Source organism: Phaenicophaeus curvirostris, chromosome 6, assembly GCF_032191515.1.
Source record: "Phaenicophaeus curvirostris isolate KB17595 chromosome 6, BPBGC_Pcur_1.0, whole genome shotgun sequence".
NCBI classification, from domain to species: domain Eukaryota; kingdom Metazoa; phylum Chordata; class Aves; order Cuculiformes; family Cuculidae; genus Phaenicophaeus; species Phaenicophaeus curvirostris.
The window spans coordinates 6,975,951-6,993,408 of NC_091397.1; the positions used below are offsets into that span (position 1 = coordinate 6,975,951).

The window sequence follows — 17,458 nt, forward strand, 5'->3', positions numbered from 1 at the left end:
TTTTTACCAGGCCCAGAGAGGTATCTCTGGAGCAAGAGAGAAGAAAGCAGAGGAAAGTATTAGCATCAGGCAGTCTCAGTAGCAGGAGAATGCCTCTTGAAATCCCCAGGGAAGGGAAGTGGCCCTGCAGCCCATCACCCTGTGTAAGCAGTTAGCAGAGACTAATTTGAGCTATGACAACGTCAAGCATGCCAGTAGATCAGTAGGTAGATTCCTCCTTACCTAAATGTACTGGGTAACACAGCAATGTGAAAGTACTGCAGTTGCTCGGATGTCTTCCAAGGATTCATTTGAAAGAGATATTCCATCAAATTCCCACATTATCCAGCTACAGCAAAAAGATATTCGTGTACGCAGGCATTCTGGCAGGAGCTGTTTGCTTTGGGGCCAGATGTAATTCAAAGTTATTCTGAATATTACACTGCAGCAGCCTGGCCAAGCCCAGTAATGCTGGTTATTAGGGCTTTCCTGGTTTTCCAGATGGAGCTGATTTCATTTAGTTCTCTCTCTTGTAATTAATAACTTGCCCCTTTTGTTAATTTTTTGAATTTTTGTTTTATCTCTAGCATTTTGTAGAATAGTTTCCAATTTCCTTAATCCATTGCTTGCCTCCTCGCTGCACGTAGCAAGACTCATTCAGCCATACAGTTTAATGATGTACAGCTCAAATCTCTGCTGCACAATCTCACAGCCACTTCACATCGAGCTGGCATTTTTGTCATTTATATTTTATATGCTATAAACTCACAAATCATAGCATTTCGTACTACAGCCATGTCAATAATCTTTTTTTTTTTTTTAAAAAAAAAGAAACAACTAACCACTAGCAAACATATGGGATCTGTACATTCTGTCCTTTAAACAAGTGCAGATTTAGCAATGAGGGGGAGGGAAAAAGGAAGAGAAGGAGAGCCACATTCCCCCACTGCCAACGCAATGCATGTTCCTGCAGCATCAGTGTTTGGATTAGGCCCATGGCCACCCTACTTAGGTTTCAAATCAAGAAAAAATAGATGGAATTCAATTCCCTGCTGCCAATTTTTAGTGATGTAAGACTTCTGCATGCAGAGGTTTTTTTTTTAAATATGAGACTAGCTCTTTACATTGAGAGAATGTTCATAAATGGGATATCAGATGTTAGTAAATGGTGAGTATTTAGTCTGCAGGCATATTACAGATGTGTAGAATGTGTTATAGGTAGCTAAACAATAGTTGGGTACAAACAGGGTTCCACGCAACAGCATGGCTTAACCAGACTGCCTTTTTTGTGTTTTTAATTTCTATGCAACAGAGTTCAGTCGAGGACTGGGGCTCCTAAGTATTTCCACAATTTAAATAATAAGTATTAATCTGTTATAATATACAAACAAATGATGGTTTGAAGTATATAGCTGAAGTGGGCTTGCATTCGGTAGTTGTGTGTTGGAGTCAGCCTGTACATCTGCGCGTACACATCCCATGAAGGATGAGGGGGGATGTCAGTGGTTCGCGCTATGGGCCGTTCTGCTAGGAGGGAGGTTGAACCACTGAACATTGGAAGCCATCCAGCAGAATATCTGTGCTATCACAGGTCTGACCCTAATATCAGTGGGGCGGTCACCTCCCAGCTGTGTGCACCAAGTGCTGAGAAACCTAGGTGTGTGGATTTCTGGGCTGACACTGTTGTTGTCAGGGGAAATTGGGTGGATGAGCCATCCTTTAGTATCTTTTCTTTTGTTCTCCAACTGCTTAGAGCATCTGGGATTCCAATTAGTGTATATTTTAAAGCTTTTGTTTCTTTATCCTTCATGCTGCATTGTGACATTGAATGTGCTTCAAATGAATGAAAATCCTCCTTTAAAGCTAGTCACAATGCCTGTCTTTCTTTAGGACCATATTTGGGGTTTTTTTTTAAAGATTAATGGCCAGAAGGTCACGACAGAGAGAAATGCATATGACTGAATATTAACTTCTAACAGAGTGCATTGAGCTCAGGAGCAGATTAGAGCCTTCATGAAGCAGGAGCAACGCTAATCCTGGAAGGACTCCTAAAATCTTTCATAAGCTGCATTTAATTAAAAGAAAATGAAATACGCAAGAGTTGATGCATGAGTTGTACATTTGTGCGTCCCACTCAATGAATGAATCATTTCCCTGCCTTCTCCTCTGACACAGGAATACCTTGCAATCCATTAAAGATGGTTAAATATTTTTTTGGCTCCAATGGACTGTATGTCACCACAAGCCAGCCAGGATACAACCACTGCAGGCCGGAGCTGGTCTGCTGTGCTTCTGCAATGATCTGGGTAGAGGACAACATCCAGACGCCAGGCTGTCTCCAAAAGGGCATCATTGCTTGTATCACCCCTAAGGCAAACGTCACCTAAATTATTGCTAAATTCACCAAGTAGAGTTCTTTTTGCATTTCCATGCACCCCATTGCACATATAGAATCATAGAATGGTTTAGTTTGGAAAGAACCTTAAAGATCATCCAGTTCCAACCTTCCTGCCAAGGCAGGAACACCTTCCACTGGATCAAGTTTTTCAGAGCCTCATCTAACCTGGCCCAGAACACCTCCAGGGATGGGGCATCCGTAACTTCTCTGGACAACCTGTGCCAGTGTCTCACCACCCTCAGCATGTAGAATTTCTTCCTAATATCTAATCTAATTCTCCCCTCTTTCAGTTTAAAGCCATTACCCCTCATCGTGTCACTACTCTAATCCCAGATAAAGAGCCCCTCCCCAGCTTTCCTGTAGCCCCCCTTAAGTACTAGAAGGTTGCTATAAGGTCTCCCTGGAGCCTTCTCTTCTCCAGGCTGAACAACCCCAACTCTCTCAGTCTGTCCTTATAGGAGAAGTGTTCCATCCCTCTGACCATTCTATGACATAGGTGCATCTGGGGCAAATCTCAATTGATGCAACTCTACCAATGGTACCAGCTGAATGAACAGCACGTGTCCTCCTCACACAGGTACAGGCCCAGTTGTCACCAATTGCCCCAGTCCTGTGACTGGTAAAGAGCCACAGGGAGCCAAGAAGCTCAAGTGGAAACATGAATGACAAGGCAGAGGAGTATAAATTGATAAATGGCAGCTAGATTTTGGGGCACAACAACCCTATGCAGTGCTACAGACTAGGAGAAGTCTGTCTAGAAAGCTGCCTGGAGGAGAGGGACCTGGGGGTTTTGGTTGACAGTGACTGAACATGAGCCAGCAGTGTGCCCAGGTGGCCAAGAAGGCCAATGGCATCTTGGCTTGTATCAGAAACGGTGTGACCAGCAGGTCCAGGGAGGTTATTCTCCCTCTGTACTTGGCACTGGTGAGACCGCTCCTCGAATCCTGTGTTCAGTTCTGGGCCCCTCATCACAAGAAGGATGTTGAGGCTCTGGAGCGAGTCCAGAGAAGAGCAACAAAGCTGGTGAAGGGGCTGGAGAACAGGCCTTATGAGGAGCGGCTGAGAGAGCTGGGGGTGTTTGTCCTGGAGAAGAGGAGGCTGAGGGGAGACCTCATTGCTCTCTATAACTACCTGAAAGGAGGTTGTAGAGAGGAGGGTGCTGGCCTCTTCTCCCAAGTGACAGGGGACAGGACAAGAGGGAATGGCCTCAAGCTCCACCAGGAGAGGTTTAGGCTGGACATTAGGAAAAACTTTTTCACAGAAAGGGTCACTGGGCACTGGAACAGGCTGCTCAGGGAGGTGGTTGAGTCACCTTCCCTGGAGGTGTTTAAGGCATGGGTGGATGAGGTGCTAAGGGACATGGTTTAGTGTTTGATAGGAATGGTTGGACTCGATGATCTGGTGAGTCTCTTCCAACCTGATTGTTCTATGATTCTATGATTCTATGATCCAGTATCAGAGCAGGATGTAGATCCCTGCTCCCAGTCGCTCTGCAAAGGGCAGGATCCCATTGCAGATGCACAAACACAAGCAGCCCTGAAGGCGCGCACACCTTGTGCTCCAGTGTGCTGGGGACCTGTCAGCCTCACTCATGTCCCTTCAAAGGGCTGGGGACAGTGGTTAGATCAGCAGCCTTCCCAATGGATTAACGCAGAGCGTTGTAGCTCTGCCGGCACCATGCCCGTGCCTGTCAGGATCCATCAGACAGCTAAGCTTTAACAGCTAACGGAATAACGGAGTGAAAAGAATAAAATGACCCCTTTATGAAATAGTCAGAAACACTCTTATCTAATACTGGGTTATGATTTTATGGAAAGGAGGCCACCTGACTTCTGGGCACTGACTGCCAAGGGAAGCACCCAGGCTGTAGTGGATGGTTCATTGCTGTACCAGCAGACCTGTTCCCATCCTGGCTGCCAAGAACCAAATGGGGTTTGGGGGCACCGAAACAACTGGGATGAACTGGGAGCATCAAAAGGCCAGAAGGATGGGAAGAGGGCTGTGCAGAAAGTGTCAGTGCTGTGGCTGCTTTCTTCACTGCCACCCCCTCAAAATGTCATTGCTGGCCTAAGAGCTTATGAATCAGGAGAAAAGAGAAGATTGCTCAGATTTTGTGCCTTCGGGGAATCTTTTTTTAATGTATTTTTTAATGTGTATTGATCTAAGGTCAACTCAGGGTGAATGATTTCTATCACCTTCACATCAGAACCGGCACGTCGTGCTCAGACCCTGTGAGTCAATCAGATTCTGACATGATCCTCACTTGCGTCCTCACATGGCACGAGCAGACCCTCAGATGGCTGCCCTGCTGCGTTCACAAAGCACACGTGCAGCAACGTGACCCCCTCCGGGCATCAGGAGTCAGCCGAGTCCATCGTGTGATGGCCCTGGACAGGGCAGAGTGAAAACATCTTAGACCACAAGAGCACCAGGGAGCATATTCCCAGGTCTGCTTGTTACCACCAGTTCTGACCCGTCCACCCCCATGTCCTCCTTACAAATCACTGCAGAATAAAAATAGCATATTCATAGAATGTAAACCAAGCTTTGAGAGGTTCCAAGTCCGTTCCCTCTTGACTTTATGCAAGTGATGGGAAAAAGTACCGAGAGCCAAAAATCTGGTGTTTAACAATTTATTCCACAGGTCAGTGAGTGGGGAGGGGGGGAGATGCCTGGTCTCAGGCCACTGCTGGTAGGATGAAAGCTCAGCTAGAAGTAGTTGATGACTCTTCTGATGGACTGGATGCTCGCACTGCGTGCCTGCCACGCATTGAAGCTGCTGAACTCACCCCGCTCCACCACATACATACGGCCCCGGTAGTTGGGCTCCTCATACAGCACCCACCTGAGCAGAAAGGGAGGGTTAGTTGAGTCATAACAATGTGGTCAGGCGAGGTGGCCTCGTGCCCACACGGAGTGGCTGCATTTAGGCACTGCAGTACTGTAAAATACCAGGGCCTGATGGCCCCTCCACAGTCCTGGTCCCATCTTGCCCACAGAAATACCCTTTGTGGGGTTAACTGCTGGCACTTCCCCTGTTTCCAGCATAGCCTGGCAATTATCCACAGCCAGACTAGACCTTGCCTTTAGAAGAAGTTGGTTTGGGTTATACCAGTGATGAAGCCTGAGACTAGGGGCTCCCTTCTTCACAGGAATGGATCTCTCTGAGCTTCACCATGTGCAGGAGGAGGGATTTAATAGCAGTTGATAGTGCTAAAGAAGGACATGAATCCCCTCATCCCATGGATAAACTCATTTTGGACTGCAGGGAGAAACGTGCAATGCTTGAAAGATGTTTTACATCTTTGAATTGACTCATTAGCTATGATGGGAACCATATTTAATAATTTCTCTCTTTGCTAGTAATTCACAATGGTCTTTGATGCTTTCCATCAGAGAGCAGGACTGGGCTTGGTTATCTTCACTTTATGTCTTGAGTTAACTACAACTTTCCCTTGGAATGCAGTCAAATCGATACAGCACTGAACAGCCACGGTGACTTTGCCACGTCTGGCTTCTCCACCTAGCTTGGCTGTTTCTTTAGCATGTCTTTCTCCATTAGAAGGTCTTAAATAAGGAGAAATTCTGATGGTGAAGAGGGGCAAATTTTGCTGCTCTTCTCTCCCTTTATTTCTTTAATACGCATGTGACTTGATTTTAATGTGCCCACAAGTGTCACCTCTTTCCTCTATTTAAATCTCCAGTGTTTTCTAACCAAGTTCTGCCATTTGACTGATAATTTTGCAGTCAGTTTTCCACCCCATCATTGCTGAATTGCTCATCTCTGCCTTGTTCTTTTCTTTGCAACATTTTAAAGGATTTTAAAAGGATTTCTGCTGCTTGTCCCATCTCGCAATGACAACAGAGCACAAATACAGCCCTCTGTATCATTTGATTCCTGTGCTCTATCTCTTGGTGTGACATCTGGGTTAGGACCTACTGTATGTGGGATTTCCAGGGAGAAACTCCCTTAAGTACTGGATAGGTCAAAGACTGCTGGGTTTCCAGAGTCAGACAACAGCTGGTGAATTCAGATCAGTCTGACCCAGAGCAAAAAGCTGGAGTCCTAGGGAAATATAAGTTATTTATAAAACCATCCACCCACAGGCATTATTAAAAAAAAAAAAAAGAAAACAAAACAGAAGGTTAAGGTATTTAGTGAAGCCACCTTACAGATTCCTTGACATATTTGGACTCATTTTGTGTTTCTGAGAGCCAGCCAGGTGGGATTGTTGTGGGTTCCCTCTCCCATCTGCCTGTGCACTGATATGACTGGCACGTTCTGCTCACGCCTGCCTGGTGCCCCTCTCCACTCCACTGCCCGGGTTTGCATGACTGTGTTTTGCAGCATTGCTGCAGTGCACTCAGCCAAAAAGTTTGGATCCCGAGCATTTTCTGCAAACAAACAAGTTCATTCTCTGGCACTTTTTGCAGCCAGTTTATATCCGAACCGGACTTAGAAAGTTGTCCTCACACTCTTCCTTTGAAGTTCACTTTGCAGCTCATGGAGAAAGGTGCCTGCTGCTTGTGTGAATGTAATGAATCATAGAATCATAGAATCATAGAATAACCAGGTTGGAAGAGACCCACCGGATCATCAAGTCCAACCATTCCTATCAAACACTAAACCATGCCCCTTCGCACCTCATCCACCCGTGCCTTAAACACCTCCAGGAAAGGTGACTCAACCCCCTCCCTGGGCAGCCTGTTCCAGTGCCCAATGACCCTTTCTGTGAAGAACTTTTTCCTAATGTCCAGCCTGAACCTCCCCTGGTGGAGCTTGAGGCCATTCCCTCTTGTCCTGTCCCCTGTCACTTGGGAGAAGAGGCCAGCTCCCTCCTCTCCGCAACCTCCTTTCAGGTAGTTATAGAGAGCATGGAATGTTGTCCTGATGCCGCATCCCTCCCATCACATACCTGATGTCCACTGTCAAAAAGCATGCTCAGCTCCTCAGCTTAATAAAGAACAATTTATAAAGCTATCCTCTTCCCCTAGATACGCCTTGTTCATAATGCACACATGGCTTGTTTCCTTTTCTACCCTATTCCTTCAGCTCAAATGCATCTCTCTGTATTTTTGGAGGATCATGAGCCTCTTTCTCCATCAGTTCACCATCCCTCCCTTAAGCCCTCCTGTAAAGAGCTCCTGATCCTATTTTCTGCACCTTCCAATCACTCCCTCCTGTTGAGAATACGTAACGCTATTGAAATACTGCATGATGGTAGGACAGGGGTGTTCACTTTGTGTTGCTGGCCCACCAGTTCATGGTGGTTCTTCCAGCTCTGCTCTGCTCTAGGGTATCTTTCAACGACTGGTGGAGCCTGGGAAATAGTGCAGGGGGTAGAGCTCATAGTGACTCTTTCCCAAGAACTTTGCATTTCTCTCCAGACACGTGGCGGATGCGTCTGCACAGTCACATGGAGGCAATGGGACAGGCACTGGGGCAGATGGAAGCAGACTGCATGACCTGGTGAGGTGTTAAGTACCCACCAGCTTGTCCCTCTGCTTAGGGAAAGGCTTCAAAAAAAGAAGAATAAAAGGAGTAGCAGAAAGATTTGGAGTGTATTGGCAGTGCAAGGTGATGAGTGAAGACTTGTATGGCTTACTTAGCTGTTCCTTTATTGCCTAAAATTTACGTTCTCTGAGATCATAAGTGAGAGAGGAAATAAAAGTCTGTCAGGAGCCCAGAAACCAAAAAAAAAAAGATGATCCTGTCCTCAAGCCCAGCATGGGAGAGCTGATCCAGGCACATAGCACGCAGCCCTCAAACATCTTGGTGCTGTATTTCATTAGCACATAAACCCAGAGGACACGGGAATAAAACTCACATGGAACCAGCTCAAGCCCTGGAAGCCAAAACTGGCTGCTCACGCTGAAAATCTAGCAGGGGAGCACTGCAACTTCAGCCTGAACCGAGTGAGATGCTTTCAGTAGGGCTCAAGGTCACTTATTCGCCACACAGGATTCAAGCAGTGCCATGAGCAGCTACTGCCTCTGCTGAGAAATAGGCAACATTTCTTGAACAGCAACGTTTGGGTACCTGTTCTGGTTGATATTTCACAGCCTGACTGCAGAACATCTACCAAATGCTTATAAATGCTTCAGCAGAATAAATGGCTGGTCTGGTTCCTTCAAGTTACGTCACTATAGCTTAGAAAAGCCCTTTTTGGGGTATCCTCTCCTGGACTGTAAAACAAATACAGCTTTCTGAAGTTTCTAAGCAATCCTCTGTGAAGCGGCTGAGGCACAAAGGAGGACAAGAGGTGCATGTCTTCATCTAAAACCAGATGATACCATCTGTGATACTGGAGCTGGCTCTGGCCGTGGGATGGATGGGCAGAGCCTCGTGCCACGCAAACTGCAACAGCTTCCGAGGGGGCGGTAACATCTCAAAACTGTTCCAAAATAGCAAGCTCATTTCCAGCATGGCTTTAACAGCTTTATCATCAACCCTTCTGGCTGTGTGCGGTAGCAGTCACCAACTCTGAAAGGGCAGCGGGGAAGGTGCTGGACACCCTCAGCTCCACTGAGAAACCAGATGGATGTTGCATTGAGGGAATTAAGGGGGAAAATTGCAGAGCAAAACTTCAGCACTACTGGGAGCAGGCAGGGAAATTGGGGAACTCTGCTTTTCAGCAAGCACAGGGTAAATCAGACCCACATTCAGCCTCGGGACGTGCTGCAGACAGCCTGTGACTGAAACTCCCCTCATTTCCAGCGACCTGATCTCTTCCACTCTCCAGATGCTCAAGGACAGGTCCTGGGAGTCTGTCAGCCTACCAGGCTGAGCCCAGTGCCAGCTACAGAAGCTCTGGGGTCACCTAGGCTTATACAATCTATCCGAAGGAGAAAAGTGGTGTCTTTCTCCTCCATGGTCTCACCTCTCTGCCAGCAGATCCTTCTGCATCGTCCTGCCTTTTAATGGCCTTTACAGACCCTTGCCTGGGCTTTCAATCACCATTTTCCCAGGATCTGAATGTAACTCTACAAAACTCAGCGCATTTCCTTACTGCGCTCCTCTCAGTGTTTGATTTTTCCTAATTTTTATCTCTACTCAAAGTCTTTAAGAAGTCATGTAATATTAACACAAACAGTCTAGGCTCCCATGCAAAGGGAAGCATGCTTTGTGCCCCTTATGTATTTTTCAGGGTAGGGGGAATATCAATGTGAAAAATTTAAGTGCTTGAAAGTTTCTGGGCAGCATCCCAAATTCTCAAGCTCCAGGCTCTGCTACAGGGACACATGTGGTAAATAATTGGCCTTAAAGCTCTTGTCAGAGTACTCACAGGCTCTGTCTTGGCTTTATGGTGTTGGTACTCAAATACCTTTTGGTTCAATGCTCCTTGCACTAAGGGGGCCCCTGGTGGCCTCCAGCCATTTCTTCCCGTTAGGAGCTGGTAGCTCTGCTCCTTTCTGTTAATAAACCATCACTGCCTGATCATAAGTCTGGTTTTTTAGAAGAGGCAAGGTCTCAGTTCAATCAGAAAGGGTCCTTCAGGACAGTTGCTGTCAGGTTGTCACAAGCTTGGATGGCAACAACCTTTTTCCTATCCTGGGAAAAAGAGGCAGTGGATAGAAGGGGTTCAACATCCCATGATGGGCTCAGGTGAGATGCGCAATATCCAGTCCAGGACACATGGAGAAGAGCATTTTTGCACTCCCTCCTCTGCCCTGTGCCTCACTCCAGTCACTCCCTGCCCAGCTCTGGGAGGATTTTATGGCATTCCCCCATTCCCAGCACCCTTGTAGTAAGAATTGTTGAACAGAGGAAAGAGGAGACAGCCAAATAACAACCTGTCTCACAATGGGAGCGGGGAAAAAAACATTAAAAGGACTGACACTGTTGACAAAACGCAAATTACCATCCAACAGCAAGAAGGAGGAAAAGCTGCTGTCCTCTCAAGGCTTTTGTGAGCACCTGCAGGGGCAGGAGGATGGGGCCTGAGCATTGGTAACGCATCTGCAAGGCAGGTTCATGAGGTACCAAGGGTGATCAAAAACCTACTGGGCCGCCTATGCGTGCAGGCATCCTACCTCCATGCTCCTGCAGCTGCCCCTCTCTTTAAGAGATGGGATTTAATTTTAAGGTGAGACACTACTGCCTAATTCTTGCTGTTCAAGGAGGAAGTTCCTGGTTTCATAGCAGACCTTGATGAAGCCACTTGCAAAGCAAAGCAGGATGCCTCATCCCTGGAAGCATTCAAGACCCGGTTGGATGGCTCGTTGAGCAACCTGATCCAGTGGAAGTGTTCCTGTCCATGGCAGCGGGCTTGGAACTGGATGATCTTGGAGGTCCCTTCCAACCCAAACCATTCTATGATTCTATGACCTGCATTCCCTAGATTTTGACCTGCATTGCCTGGAGCCATACACCCTCCCTGAAAGATTTTAAAGAGGTGTTTGGAAGCTTGCAGAGTAATGTTTTAAAGAAAGAAAGGAAGGGAAAAAACCCCCTAGTTTTAGAATTTTTGTTTCATACACCTTATAAAAGTGTGTCTCAGAGCTCTTGTAGCCTGTGTTTAGTTGCCACACTTCAAATATCGTACCCCTTTTGAAGCAGGTCTTAATGGGCAGGCACTAAAATTCGTCTTTAAACCACAGCCTTAACTCACAGTTTTAGTTTTTCTCCAAGTCCCCCCAGCATCGACAGGCTCTTCCACAACTAGGGGAGTCTCTGCAGCTGCCTCGCTCCCCTGCAGCACTGGGTACAAGGAGTGCACGGGGCAGGGAGCATTGTAGTGGCTGCGCGCTGGGATGCACGCGGTTACTTACGCGCCATCACCGTACACTTTGAGAGCGTTGATGCAGGTGTTGTCCCAGCCTTGTCCCTGCAGGAAGGAGCAATCTTCTGTCAGCTCCAGGCTGGGACCTCTAAAATGGCTCCCTTCGAATATTTCAATCCTGTAATGCGCGCCGTGCTGGGGACAAAGGGATCCGAGTCAATAAAAAAAAAATATACAGCAAATTACTTCTCTGGCTTTTATGAGACAAAGAGGAAGATGGAATGGTGTTTTGGAAGGGGAATGTGAAACGCAGTCCAACACCACCAGTGCCAGCACACACAGAGCACACAAAAACTCATGCCACCTCCTAGCACACCTTCCTACAGCAGCTGTGCACATGTAGATGCATCGCTCGTGGGCTTCATTGCACCCAGGCACATGTAGCCTCTCATTCATCTGCAGATCCACCCCCCAGTGCCCCATAAACCCTCCATCACGAATACAACATCAGCTGCAGCCCCTGCTCTCTGTACACTCACACACCAAAAAGCGGATATATATTTGAGTGTACAAAGATGTTTGAGTATACAAAGATGTCAGATTATTTCCCTAAACTAATCTATATTGCCTCCAGTTCCACGTGAGGCTGTGGGTCATGATGGGAGCTGCTACGCCTTTCTTTAAGGAGAAGAATTAGGAGACGAGAATAAGAAACCTTCCCAGCGTCATCATTGCTGTGTAAGCCCCTGAGGATGACATGACATAAATTCCTCCAGGGAGATTTCTGCAGCCTGCAGTATAGGTATGTGGGACAGAGCGAGTTGAAAGGACATTTTAAAGCCGAATTCAAAGAATACCTGAACACATTTTTCAAATAAACAATGTCAACGCATGAGAAGGCTGGACTGTGATGCCAAACCCCACACGAGGCAACTGCGAGCAGCAGCTGAGCAGATACAGTGCTTGAGCAAACATTCCTCTGGGAATCTGCACTGCAGAAATGCCTTGAAGCACTCACAGAGCATCTCACAGACAAAACTGTGGGCCAGAAAAAGAAAAAGCCCTTGCGCTGGCCAGGCTCCAGGACTTGGGGCAGAGCATTCCTCCATGTAGGTGCTTTGGGAAGGACATTATGGACCTAAAACAAACCCATTGCCATGCCGAAAAGCAGGTTCGGGACCAGCAAGAAACCCCACCAGCTCCGAGTGGGTTCATCATTGCCCTAGGTGTCATGAGCAATAAAGAATTAAATGGAAAGATTAATTTTTCTTTGCTACTTTTTAATCTTCCCTATTAAGCCTTCCTCCAGGCAGTGTTTTTAAAACTTCATGAGGGGAGGGCTATCTACTATGAGGAACAAAAATGGTCTTAGTCTAGGATTACTGCGGCTTTATTGCGATAGCAGAGAGTTCAGCTAAAATTTGCTAGGACCAGCACAGCTGCCCCATGGATCCTGTTTGGATAAGCCCTCAGGCTGCCTGCTCCCCATCCAGGTCTGTGGGGAGACTGGGCTGCCGCAGCGCAAACTTGCCTTGGGCAACAAACTTCCTTCTTAATTCCTCTGTGGGTATTTCATAGCAACTCACATTGAAAAGGAAAAGCACATGACGCCAGCAGTACCTTGTCTCCCCAACTGAAAAACCACAGGAAAATCTCATCTCCCATTAAAGCCTCTGTGTTTTGTGCCATGGGAGGAAGGCGATGTGTCTTCTCCTGGTCAGGAGGCACTGTGGCCTGTGTAGACCACTCCAAGGGGAGATAAACCTTCCCCAGGAAACTATTTCCTTCTCAATAGGACATATTATTTCTAAAGTGCAAAGATTTTTATCAAACTTATTCACGGGGCTCTTGTGACCAGGAGAAATAAAGTCCAACGGCAGCATCGATGCTCCGACTGGGAGAGTGGAACATCACCAGCATCCACTCACCATCCCAACAGGCCGACAGGAGCCCAGGTGGTCACTGCGGCCATTCCAGCGATAGAATTCGGGATACTCGCCGTGCTCCAGGATGTACTGCTGCCCTCGGAAGTCGGGGTGGTCAAAGCAGACCCAAGCTCCACTCTGGACGCAGATGGAGTTGACTCGGTTGAGGAAACCCCGGTCCTGGAAATTGCTGCAGCTGCCACAGACCTCCAGCTTTCTGCCTGTGAAGCATTTGCCTTCGTAGAAAGTGATCTGGGGGAGAGAGGAGAACGGGCCACAGCAAGGAGCAGGGGCACAGCTCAATCCCCCATGTGAAGGACGTGGGAATCTCTTGCAGGTAGATAATTTTAGGATGGTTTAGGGTTTTTTAGCTGCTTTCCATCAAGACACATCATTGAAATTTTTTCCTAAGAACCGTATTTGTTTTTCTGGGAACAGTGCATCCCACGTTTACGACACTTCTTGCTGCCACGTGCTCACTCACACATATTTCCAAGAGGAATGTTTAAACAGGAAACTCCACTCTCGAAATGCAGCTCTTTCTGCCGCACCCTCCCCATCCTTGCTACTGAACGAGTTCCCAGTATCATCACTTGCATCGCATCCTCTGGGATGTTATCCTAACCTACTCCTTCAACCCAGAGGATGCTCGGGCTCTCTGGCTCCGGGCTGAAGGGGAAGCGGTTGCGTCGTTACTTACTTTTCCTGAGTATTGAGACATTTTCTGCTGGCTGCTATCCAAGACCAAAAGCAGGAGCCAAACCAAAGCCGCGATGGACAGAAACGTTGGACACCCCGCTATATAGTGGCTGCCTGCTGGGGGGAGGTGGGGCTGGTGCTGTGAGGGCTTTTTAACAAAGCAGCGGGAACCGGGGGCTTTACGCTTTCCTGCTTCGTAGGCAGAACCGCTGGTAACGGGCCTGCTGAGTCCAGGGTTTTGATTTGGGGCAGATGATCTGACAAAAGATTTGCTTGGCAGGGCTCTGGTTGATTAGCAGTGCACACTGAGTGCTCCTTTTTGAAGGACTTACTTTTTCCCCTTTTATCCCTGTCTTTCCCCCCCCTCCTCTTTTCTCCACTTTTTTCCTTCCCCTCCTTTTCTTCCTTTATGCCCTTTTTCCTTTTTTTCCTCATTTTTTTATGCTCTTAGAGCAGACAAGAAGTAAACGAGGAAAGAGCAGCATCTCAGAGGATAGCACATGAACTTCTCTGTATTGGGTTCACTTCTTTTTACTGCTTTTTTCCCAGCTCCTCCTCGCCCTTTGCAGTGTGGCAGCCAAAAGCGAGCGCCCTTGGAAGACTCCTCACCAATAACACATGGCACTCCATCCATCAAAGAAATAGTTTCTCGTTCAACATTTAACCTCTTTAAATGGCATCTCCAAAAGCCAAGAACCCAATTCCCTCTGAAGCACAAAGGCTGGGCTTGCAAACACACTGACATTATTCACGAGCATCAATTTATGAACATTTTAGTCTTTCAGCACCGAGACACGGATATAAGTTGGGATTGGAGGGGTTTTTTAAGCCACACTGTTGGCCACAAAGTAATATTTCCCATATAGCTGCAATTACAGCTCCGGGATCTGGCATCGCAAACACCAGCGCAAGGACAAGCTGCTTCATATTCTCTTCTTTTGTGTTATAAAAGCCTCCAGAAACTTTAACTGTCTTATTGTCAGGATAAATAGCAAGGGAAAGCCCTAGCCCATAAAACCTGGCAGTTTATATTAACAAGCCACACTGAACATAGGTAAAAGCGAATGCATGGAGGTGGCCCATGGACCAGCACACAGAGATGTGCTGGAGCACCATGATAAAAGGAGATTGGTCTTTTATATATAGCTCTGGAAGAAACCTCACACCCAGCTCCTACTCAACAAATCCTGCTCTTCATCACCCATGGGGTGCCCCTCACCTCCCTCTCCAGCCCCCTGCGGGTGCTGTGCTCCCTGGACTGTCAGGCACACACTTCAAATCCAAACCATAAAGACTTATTTCTTGGCAGGTTGCTCCCATCCACACGCGTGCCAGCAGCCTCGCTCAACAGCCCCGCTCTGCTACCTTTGTTCACTGCTTCATTTCAAGATTAAAGACCATTCAGGAATAAAAGATGTCATCATTAAGGCTTAAAAGTACACCGCCCTTTCAATTAAGATGTAAAAGTTAATAAGCACATGTGCGCAGACACGTAGGCTGAGCTGGAAGTTGCACTGACTGGGATGTGCTGGTGAAGGAAGGAAGGAGGTGGCACATAGCGCTTGGAGAAGAAACGCATCCTTCCGCTGACGCAGGTAAACCTGCCCCAGCATTACAGAAACACTGTTTACATTTACATGTTCTGTTTGGAGGCAGGAAATAATGAAGAAAAGCCTCATCTAATTAACAAAAACCCTACCCAAACCCTCATTGAAATGCTGGTGTTATTTTCTAAGTCCTACATTAGTCACTAGTTGGTGTGAGAAAAGTAACAGCGCATGGCAAGTCCCACGTGGAAGAGCAGCAGCCAGAGTCGGGGGCATTAGCGGCACACCCCAAACCAGCCATTTCCCCCAGCCTTGCATTTGGGGGTCATAGTAGTCCACGTGCTCTTTGCGTTGGCCATGAGCTGTTTGGTGATGGAAGATCCACAACAAAGAATCATAGAATAGTTAAGGTTGGAAAAGACCTCTAAGATCATCAAGTCCAACCATCAACACACCACCTAAACCATGTCCTGAAGCATCACATCTACACGTTTTTTGAACAGCTCCAGGGATGGTGATCCCACCACTTCCCTGGGCAGCCTGTCCCAATGCTTCACCGCTCTTTTAGAAAAAGAAAATTTCCTAATATTGAATCTAAACCTCCCCTGGAGCAATCCTCTCCTCCTAAATACCCACGACAAACTGGCCCTAAAGTACCCAGTAAAGCAAACATTACCACAGGAGGAGGTTTTTATGGAACCACATAAGTCTGATTTTCACCACCTCTGTCTCGTGACGGGATTTTGCTGCTCCTCCTAAGTGCAAACTTTAATTAAATCTGCAGAAACTTGAAGTATCTGGCTGTTAGATTTGTTAGAAGCTGTCCAGCAGGTTTGAAAGCTATTTTAGGAGAGATGGGAAAAGGGTGTGACAACTTTATTCCTATTTCTTTGAGAAACCACTTAAATATATGAAACAACAAAAAAAAGGAAAATGATGGGAAAAAAAGAATATTGCAGAGTGGCAAATCATAATTCCTGAACAAACCCCCTTGGCTCATTGCAGATGATGGAAAAGCTGCCAATGGAAGAGGCAAAAGAGCAGTCTGAGGAGCCTGTGGCCACTAGCAGCCTTTCAGACATGCGATGCTGGGACAGACCTCGCCTCCTACTCATGCCAAAGTACAGGATCACATCCAGCCTTGGTGCCTTATACTAACAGGATCATGGGCAGCCCTCCTCTCTTTGAAGGATGAAGCACTGGAGACATGAACTTACAAGTCTGAGCATTTGGCTTTAACAGACAAGCCTCAAAAGTCTGATATTTTTTTGTGCATCTTGGTTTGGAGGGAGTAAGAAATCACCTGAAGTCTACAGTGGCTGTTACAGGCTGTGCTACTGCCACCTGCCTTTGCAAACTTTGGGAAAACTGAATACTTCAATCACAAGATGGCCAAGGTTGATTTCAAGTCCATCGTAACCCTGTGGTTACATCCCCAACAAAACCAGGTTGGGAAGAACTTGATGGCACAGGATGCTGTCGGTGCCAACATCAGTCACAGGGATAGACCAGCCATGCTAGAAACCAGAACTCAACCATCCAGGACAAAGCCATCCTGCCTGGATAAAAGCGGTGGCTCCGGCCACCACCCTGCTCTCCTCCCCACATCCTACCTACACACAGGGTCCAGGCACAGCTCTTGTCCTCTTACAGAGTGATTTCCATTACATGCCCAGGGGTTGCAAGCAAGATTGTGTTGGCATAAGTAAGTCCAGGCTGAATGGTCTTCAAAACACAGCTGGGAGATGCCACCACCTCTTTCCACAGGGATTTACAGGGGTGATTTTTCCATGCAGCTCAGCAGACATTGGCCATTGCAATGTCCAGCCTAGCAATACACCTCACAGCATTAGGTAGTGCTGGCAGAAGGATGCTGCCAAACTACCCGAATAAAGGTAGGAAGATGCTAATCTCTCTCCTTCCCTGATGCAGAGATTTCCTCAAGGCAGCAGGGCATGACTGCTGGAGGTGAATCTTTGGGAGTGACCTTGCTAACGCTAACAGGAATACTCCTGAGCAGAGGCTGAGCAGGATTTACGTTCTGCTCAGAGGTACCTAGTGCCGCCAGTGCAACCCGTGCAAATAATAATCAAGTGAGCAACAGCCAAGAAATTGCACCACATCCTCTGGAAGGACCGCACTCCCGCTTCTAGAGGAGCTTTCATTGTTCGAAAAGCAATGAAAGAC

At 47.1% G+C, this 17,458-nt stretch overlaps 1 protein-coding gene across 1 annotated transcript; it reads right to left on the reverse strand.

The window, feature by feature from the left end:
• Window positions 1-5,005: 5,005 nt before the first annotated feature.
• On the reverse strand, window positions 5,006-15,303 carry CRYGN (crystallin gamma N). Its single transcript, XM_069860089.1, has 4 exons — window positions 15,244-15,303; window positions 13,029-13,277; window positions 11,150-11,295; window positions 5,006-5,222 (listed from the first exon to the last, which is right to left on the reverse strand). The coding sequence occupies exons 1-4, from the start codon at window positions 15,301-15,303 to the stop codon at window positions 5,087-5,089; spliced, it is 591 nt and encodes a 196-aa protein (XP_069716190.1). The 3' UTR covers window positions 5,006-5,086.
• Window positions 15,304-17,458: the final 2,155 nt, after the last annotated feature.